General features: G+C 41.0%; 1 protein-coding gene across 1 annotated transcript; it reads left to right on the forward strand.

Moving 5' to 3' along the window:
• Positions 1-8023: 8023 nt before the first annotated feature.
• Positions 8024-9133, forward strand: GPR15 (G protein-coupled receptor 15). Its single transcript, XM_010013496.1, has one exon. The coding sequence runs from the start codon at positions 8024-8026 to the stop codon at positions 9131-9133; it is 1110 nt and encodes a 369-aa protein (XP_010011798.1).
• Positions 9134-9595: the final 462 nt, after the last annotated feature.

The raw sequence follows: 9595 nt of genomic DNA on the forward strand, positions 1-9595 counted from the left end.
GCTCACGTTTATTTCTTTTTTTTTCTGTTTTCTTGATTGCTTGTAAAAATGGTGACATAATATCCTGGCTGAATGACTTGGGAAAACACCAAGCAACAGAAAGAAAATGCTTAGTAAAAACTGCAAAACCGATCAAGACTGGCTCCATGCCCCAGATTGGACATTCCCCTGCACCCCTGGTGCACATAAAAATGAGGACTCGTAAAAGCAGTTGACAGCTGCCCTGGCTGAGAGACCACCACACCCACTTTTGATTTTACCTTCCTCTGAACTAGTAAACAAATAATCAGAGAAAAACAATCACGTCTGATTTTTTCACGTTACTGAGGGCTTCTGGGGAATGATCCCTACCAACGCCTCTCCCAGAGCACCAGGAAGCAGTAAGGTAAGGAGCTGGGATGGCAAAGGTGAAAGCAGTGATACGAGAAACATAGAAACTTCTCTGACTTGGTGCAACAAAATATTTTTATTAAAAAATAATTACAAATTATATTTAATGAAGAAACCTCTGTCTAAACACCCCACTTCTCCATATCATGAAACTGTCTCAGCAACACCTCATCATGTAACTGCCTGCAAGGACATATTTTGGGGTCTGCTTGGGATTTATGCTAGATACTAAAACACTTAACACCTTTATCAGTGGCCTAGAAGAAAGCAGAGTTTCGCTGATAAACTTCACAGATGACACGAGGCCTGAGGGAAGGGTAAATAATGACATGGAGAGAGCACTGGTACAGGGTGACCTGATCATTTGACAGCGGGGGGCAAGCAAACATGCGTTTCAGAAAGGTCATCAATGAGCTCATTCATTTAGAGGAAACAGTGGAGGCTATACTTACCTGACATAAAAAATCTATCCTGGGAAGCACAATATTAAAAGTACAAATGGGTGACAGTGGATTGCCAACTGCCAAGATGGTGCTGTGGCCAAAACCCCAATTTTCCTGCAACCTTAGATGTCTAAACAGAGAAATCACAAGGAGGAAAGAAGTTGTATCACATCCAGAGCTGCTGCTGGTTGCTGAAATAGTGTGTCTAGTTTTGACATGTTGGTAGAGAGAAACCGGAAAAGGGACATGAAAATCACTGAGCAATTAGAAAGCCTCTTTCAGTGAAATGTATCACAAATGGTCAGACAATTTAATTTACTGAAGAGAGAGCTAAGGAGTTGCAAGACCATAAAACACATGTAATGGCAATAGGGAACAAAAAAGTCAGTAATAGTTTTCTTAGTTTACCTGGCAAAACTATCAGAAGTTGAAGCTATAAAATGTTAAAAGAAACAAAAAAAAAAACAACCCAAACATCAAAACCAACCAACCAAACAAAAAGCCCCACAACCAACCAGAAGCCCCCCGCTATATTCTAAGCCATGGAATAAGCAGAAATGGAATTGTTTATTGTGAATTGTAGTGAATTATCCAATGCTGGAAAGTTATTAGGTTTTTCTCCTAAAAGATTTGATCTTGTAAAAATAAGAGTCAATTCTGTAAAATTTTGCAGCCATTGCTACTTCCATTACTGAATTAGACTACAGTGGCCTCTTCTTTATAATCTGCCCTGATCAATATAGTGTGTGCTGCTGCTCGTAAACAGACAGAGGTAAGAGATGTGTTTTCCTATTATTTATATAATTTCAAATACTCTCTACAGATTTCACCTGGATCTGTTTTTTTCCCCTGGAACAATACCCCTCCATATAGTAAGAGTCACCCAAAAAAAACCCAAACATTAGAAATGAACACACACAATCATTCATTGCCAGAACCTAACTTTTTGTTTTCTCTTCTTCCTCAGTGTGCCTCGGTGGAACCACTGGTTAATCAGTTCAGCTACAGAACAGGGTCACTTAGGAAGGTTTTAAAAGTAAAAGTTTGCTTTACTGTGCAGAAATGGTGTCAGTTTGCACATGAAAGCACAAAGGGAATAAGTCTTAGAGGGAATAAACCTTAAATGCTGTTCCTGCAAAACTGAAGTTTCTTCGATAGCAGATCTGAGTCAGATGCATTAGTTAGTACCTCTAACTGAAGTCAGAGAACTAACTGAAGTTCTCAGGCACTGACAGAGAGTTTAACACCAGAATGCTGCAAGCAAAACAAAGAAACAAAACCTTAGTATGTTGGAAAAAATTGTGTCATACAAAATTTGTGTCAGTTCTCACAGTCTAAGGAATTAAGAAAACATTTGTAGGAGGTGGCACCATCTATATTAAATTAAGTTTATACAGGATGAGAAATGAAAAAACATTCTTCATGTATCATATTCACTTCAGGAGTTACTGATCCAGACCTGAAAAAGGTTTTCAAAAGTCTGCCTCTTTCTTTCAATACTACTAGTTAATTTACTACAAGATATTGCCTTTCCCAACAAATACTCTCTTTGCAACAATAAAAAGGGCAGTTTTAGTTTTTGCGTTTTAGGCACCATCTATGAACATTTCACCTAACCAGAATGAGCAGAAAATTCCATGGATTCCCCTCAGACCACTTTATACAGTCTCTCTAATTTTATTTCTGCCTTTTGTATTTTTCTGTCTGTGGCACAGAACATGGTAGGCTAAGAAAACTTTACCCTCATCATAATTTTTTGCAGAGAGAAGACCTTCTAGATGTGCTTCTTCCCAATACGATGAATAGAACAGATATGCTTTTAGTGATACCCACTTGTCCTCTAAGTCAGTGGTCTCCAAAACTTTTTGTCATGCACCTCATCAGTAAAGACATGTTGAGCATGCATCTCTGTTATGCGGTGGGGGTTTCTTTAATTATATACATGCACTTCTGCACTAATGTATCACGTACTTTAGAAAACATACACGGAAACATAAATTAAACAAGGATGAGCTAAAGAGGAAATAACCACAATTTAAAAATATTTAAGTGTACAAAAATATTTTCTTCCCATGCCACACTTTGTAGACCACTGCTCTTGGTATGAAACTATTTCAACCTACCCCAATGCATTGTCTCAGTGCTCACAACTTTACCTGAATCGGTTACCCGCTCCTCTTTGTGCAGGAGTGAAACTTCTGTTGGTTAGCATTCATCTGGTTACCTCTGAGCCTGCCTTACCTAAGATAAAGCACAGTAGGGCAGTTTCAACCAATTTGGTGGGGGGGTTTGGTAGTTTTTCTTTTAATTAGGTCTGCAAATCTCTATTCCTTACAAAAGGTTTTTAAAGCACAATCATTTAGAAACTACCACACTTTCTTGTACAGCCAAATGAACCTCTGTTCCTTCTCAGCATTTATAATCATTAATACTTTACAGATACGTAGCTCATTGTGTCTAAATGCCTGTGATTATATAAAAGCAGAAGTACAAGTTGGAATAAAACCACATTTAAGCTACTAGTAAAATAGAGAATGTAAAAAAATAAAACAAAAAAACCCAACCCCAAACCCACACCTTGCTAGCAGAAATGCTTCAATTGCAGAAATTTGTAAGGGAGTGTGTGGCAGACTAAATCAACAACCCTTCATACTTCCTGTGCAGATAGTTCTGCAGTGCATCTCTTCTACTAATTTTGCCATGACATTAGAAGGCTGCCATTATACATGTATCACAAGCATTACGGAACTGTGAATACTTTTCCCTTGCGACTCTTAGAAATACCTCAGCATTTCCTGTGAGGAGGATTTAAGGACTGGTACAAACACTGACATGGCAAACTTCACAAGTGCATTTGGGAAAGGCAGGACCATCAGGGAACCATACCCTCTAAAGCAGAACTGGCCAAATACACAGCCATGATTACAGGATCTGCTGTGAGTGTGTGATTACAAAAGCTCCAGGTTCACTCTCAGGTTCAAAACTACTCAGCACTCAGCGGCTACATCTCCTCAGAGGTGCATCAAGGGCTGGACAAGTGGGTACCCAAAATGGCAGAGCATACACCCAAGACAAGCCAGTAGCTGCTGCTTCAGCAGAAGATTTTGTTTGGCAGAAGGGTTTACGTACATCCACTGAAGTCTGTGAGGAGGAACGTGCTGTGGAAATCTAGGAAGGGGTGAGGAGAGGGTGGAGGCTGTCCTCCTGATGTCAAAACATCTCACTACGTCTTTTGAATCTTAGCACATCATTTGTTGAGCTTTCTGGAATATCTGTGCAGAAGTGTTATGAGGGGAATTTCCATGTACTCAGTATTTTTGAGAGTTTGGCTCAGGGAAATGAGCTCTGGGAAGAGTAAGACCCTACATGACACCCCAAGTAAATCAATACCACATAAAAAAACACACAGTGCTTATAGACTATAAACATGCCTGCTGCTGCTTCACTTGGATAATTACAGATTGCTTTATTATTTGTGACAGTGCTTCATCCCACCTTTGCAAATCTTCTGTCCAGATGAGGAAGTGTCACATTATAAAATGGTAACACACAGCGACATCCATAAGTCTACTTAGAGCATTCAAGAAATACAGAGCAAACTCAAGAGAGCAGAGTTGATACCTGTTGGAAAAGGTTTGCTATCTAATTTTTTATTTTAGCAAGTAAAGCTGTTCAACTACAGGGAGACAACAAACTGAGGAACCACCAACACAAGAATACATGGGCATATGCTTATCTTTATGGTTCCATTGAGCTTCTTTAAAATTACTCACTTTTTTGTCTGCTCTGGGATGGGAAGAGGGAGGGAGTGAATTTCAAAGAGTATGCAGTAGTGTGAGATGAAGAGAGAGAAGTTTCTGCCTTATTTCTAAAGCTTACAACTGCATGTAAGCTGCTAGGAACTAAGTGCAGAATAAAATAACACATAGGTCCCTCTTCGGGAGAGAGGCAGAACTACTATACCTAACAGACTGCAGTGTTCAGGTGATTTGCTACTCTAGTACTAATGGAAAGAGAATGCCTCTATTTCCTAGTGCTGCTTGGAAGGAAAAAAACCAATCTGAAATATATTATTTGAAGCAGAAATAAGCAAAGATGAAGCAAAACTCATCTCTGCACTGAATCCATCAAAAATCATTTCTGTAATCTGTAAGATACTTGGGCATTTCTACATAACTCTTAGCTGAAAAGCGGGTATACCTTTTGTAATTTTCAGATGGCAAAATGATGATTTTTAGCCTGAGCTTGCTTACAGATTCACATGTCTGTGGCATACAAATTGCTATGTCCTCACCTGATCCAACCTGAGCAATTCTGGGGGTTTTGGAGGTTTTCTGAATTTAGAAGTCCCATGTTTTAACGAATTAGTGTTACCCGTTCTCAAAGATGTCACTTGCCCAACGGGTGTCAAGCCTGGCAGCAAATGGGGTGGGGAAACAGAGAAAGCTCCAAATTTTTAGCAGCTGTAGTACCTCCTGGATTCACAAGCTGAACAAATGTGGAGCAAGGAGTTAAGCAGCTCATTGGAAAACTTGTACTGGACTTTTATAAAGCTGACTACATCTGTTTTATGAAGTATTTCATATCATTCTAAATGCCAACAATTGATAGAAATGTTTACTTCAAAGAAACCAGGGTACAGAGTTTTAAAGCACAGAGTTAAAAACTTCTAACAGCACTGGGATATCTTGCCTGTGTTGCAGTATCTCATATCCTGTCATTTCTTTTGTTAAATGTTTAGCTTAATATAATATTGCTTGTCATAAACATAAATCAGTACCATAAAGCATCCAGGATGCATAATATGACAAAGTCAAATGACTGTTAGAAACCTTTGTATTTCCTGATTTTTAAAGATTCTTATCTCTCTTCTCTTTTGCACTTAGCCTTTGAGCTTTTAAACTAGCTTTCAAGACACCCACAGAGGTGTTGACTAGAGGCAGAAGTCACCTTATCAGTAAGTGATAAAATACATGGAAACAAACCCTGAATAGCAATATGACTTTTAATGGTACTTACAGCCCGGTAAGATAAAGTACGTTCAATATTGCCAATGGAAGAAAGAGTCAGCAAATATACATCTCTGAGCCTACTCTTTAAGAAATAAGCGGTAACAACTTGCATGCAATCTATTAAAGAGCAAAACCCGCATCTTTTTACTGGGCAGCAGTTAAGTTTTAAGACTTCAGTTCGGTGTTCCCTTCTCCCATCTTTGCAAGGGAAGGAATAAGCTGTGACGCAAATCCATTCTGTAACTAATCAGAGGGACTCAAAGCCAAGCCTCTCACAAACAAAAAGACTTGTAGCAGTAGTCCCTGGATCACTTCAATCACCATAGAAGAGACTTTCACATTTCATGGAAGCTAAGAATTGTCTGCTAGGCAATCAGATGCAGGAGATCACTCAAAGAATTACAATTAGGAATTTTACAGATCTATGAGAATTTTATTCTAATTAGGGAGTGGTCTAACTAAAAAGAATCGCTGCCTCCTACTTAAGAGGACACAGTGGGTCCTACAGTGAATGGCTACACCCCTCTTCAGACAGCAAGAAGATAATTTTTAGCCTGTGCTTCCTTACAGGATCACATTTATGTCACACTTATGTCAATAGTCAGTTAGAGTCCACTAGTGCCTTACAGGTAGGAAGGCAATTGTACATAACTAGCTTCTTGTTAGACGTCAGCATCCCTACACAAGCGAGAGTGCCCACCTAAATATCCCTTGATCCAGCAGCTGGTTGTTTAATAGCAACTGGCTGCTTTTCCAAGTGCCTGGAAGTCTCCCTCCCAGGCACCTGCTGCATAGGAGCACATAACTTGAGCTCTGACAGAGTGAATCTCTGTGCATCCAGAGCACACTGGAGGGGCTAATTTACTGTCCATGCAATTTGGAGTTGCACTTTGCCTGAGGAGAGATTCATAGATGTGATCTACCTGCCCAGGGCTCAAGCACGCTGTGGTAAGCAATCTACTCAGAGCTTTGAGAATCCTTAAGACATGCGTGGTCTGTGAACATGCAGGTAGGAGGGGGAGGAAGGAGAAAATTAATTCATCTGCAGAATAGAGGAAGGATGATGAAGACCAGTAGTAGAAGTTTCACATTAGTATGCACTGACAAAACTGTAACGAATTCAGTAGTTCAAAAAGTGAGACTTTTCATTTGATTTATGGAACGCTGAAAGGGCTGTCTGTAAGGTAAGCCACAGCTGGAGCAGTATCGATATTGAAAACGAAAGATGAAGGAAATCAGCGCTCTTCAAGAGAAGCAACCACTGTACTAACAACAGCTCAAGAGCCATGTGGGCCGCACAGTCAGAGGAGAAGGAACAAAACACTGCTCTGGAGACCAGGACTGTAGATGATAAGGAAATGGCAGGGATGGCAAGTCACGTTTCAAATTGCAGAATATGTGACACACAGGAAATCTCTCCTCTACGTTTCTAATCCATTCATAAAGCTAGGCATGGGAGCACAGGGCTGCGGGAACTGGGGTGCTACAGGGCAGGCAGGGGGTGCTGGCAGAGCAGTGGAGAGCTGTGCTGTGGACTGATACAGAACAAGTCACTACAGGGCAGAATGGATAGGGTAGTTTTAAATGTTTTCCCCAAAATACTTTCATATGAGAGAATTACTCTCAACAGGAAATAACAACCATAAACAAAGAAAGTATAAAACCCTCTAAGCCTCAGAAAAGTTGATTTTTTTTTTCCAAAAAGCGATTTATACGAAGTATTTTGAGAAACAATAAAGAATGTGGCACCTGAATTCTCTGTCTTCTTCTGAGCTGGTTCAATCTCAAACCTCTGCAAACTAGCAATATCCTGTCCTAAAACATCAAAAGTTCAGAATCTTGAAAACTATCTTCCCTCCCCCTCCAAAATAAAAGCAAACGCCAAACCTGGTTTGTTTATATAGGCAAATGCAACATGAAGATATAATCAGTAAAACTAAACCTGATTTTAAAAAAAGAAGCAAGTGTTTATTCTGAAGACAGGGTTTTGACTAATCAGAGACTATCATCACTTGTCCGCTGCCTAAGCAATTGGGTGAAAGTACATAATTACCCCCCCCAAAACCACTTTTCTCCTCCCCCCTAGCTCCACTCCTCCCCCCTCACTTGCTACCATGTTTTTAAGGAAGACCTTGAGGGTGAGGGTAGGGGAAGCTCAGAGCCTTCCTCAGAACAGAGATGGGGACAGCTTGGCCAGAAATGGAACTCACCCAGCTTTCATCTATGACTACAGTCACTTTCAACTACGACTACTACTACTATGATGACAACTGCCAGTATCAGCTCCTGCAACACATGCCGACTTTTCTCTCTATCCTATACACTGCTATGTTCCTCGTGGGCATCATTGGCAACTCCATCCTGATAGCAGCCTTGGTCTTCAAGCGACGTGTCCAGAGGCTGATCGACATCTTTATCATCAACCTTGCTGCATCTGACTTCATCTTCCTTATCACGCTTCCTTTCTGGGTGGACAAGGAGGCATCGGATGGGAGCTGGAGGGTAGGAGCTTTCCTCTGTAAGGCTAGTTCCTATGTCATCTCAGTCAACATGTACTGCAGCATCCTCCTCCTCACTTGTATGAGTGCTGACCGGTACCTTGCTATCATGCATCCCTCTATTGCTAGACGGGTCAGAACAAGATCCTATTGCAGTGGACTCTGCATCTGTGTCTGGTTATTATCCTGCTGCTTAGGAATGCCAACCCTTTTGTCCAGAGAACTGAAGAAGCACTATGGAAAGACCTACTGCACAGACAAAGCTGTGACAGAAGACAAGCAGATTATGTCACTGATGCTTTTAATCCTGGCCTTCTTCTTCCCACTGTTGAGTATCTTAACCTTTTATTGCTCCATCACCAAAAGACTCTGTGTGCATTACCAGAGAACTGGGAAACATGATAAGAAACTGAGAAAATCCATCAAGATTGTCTCCATTGTAGTAGCAGCTTTTATCATCTCCTGGGTTCCCTTCAATCTTTTCAAACTTATGGCCATCCTTTTGGGACTCCTGAAGCAGCCCAACTGTTTTCCCGATGTGGTTGCCCAGCTGGGCATGAAGGTGAGCAGCCCTTTTGCTTTTGCCAATAGCTGTGCCAACCCTTTCATTTACTATTGCTTTGACAACTACATCCGCAGAGCCATGCTTAGGTGCCTGTGTCCATGGGTGAAAAGCAGCAGCAGCGGCAACAACTCTGATACTCTGGACACTCGCCTGAGCTACTCCTTATCCAATTTTATTGCCGGGGAGAATGCTGCTAGGAAGAGGAAGCGCTCTGTATCCCTCTGACAGGGAGCTGGGATTCCATAGGAGTTAATGTCTCTCTCCAAGGACAGCAGGCAAAGAATAAAGCGAGAGAAGCTGAAAGTGAAAAGAAAGAGACGAGCTACAAAGGTGCAAGTGTAACGCAGCCAGCACTTCGGGTGGGAGAAACGCTGCTTCCCTTTAAATGCAGATTGATGGAATAGGAAATGTTAACCGCAGAATTACGGTTCACAGTGATCTCTGTGTCACTGAATGGTGTAAATCTGAAATCATCGTACCGAAAAATACCCACAAATGCTTATACTAGGACCCCAGCACAAGTGCTACAAACTAAGAAGAATCATGTGATTCAGACAAAGCTGCTCCAAGGCAAGCTTTGAACTTAAATATATATAGGGTTTTATTCTGTGCGAAGCAAGAGAAACAACACAACAGAAGTGTTTCTTCTCTCCGGTTCCTAGCTTACCAACAAACATGTCACAGTGC

This window comes from Nestor notabilis, unplaced genomic scaffold (genome assembly GCF_000696875.1).
Source record: "Nestor notabilis isolate BGI_N333 unplaced genomic scaffold, ASM69687v1 scaffold24214, whole genome shotgun sequence".
NCBI lineage: Eukaryota > Metazoa > Chordata > Aves > Psittaciformes > Psittacidae > Nestor > Nestor notabilis.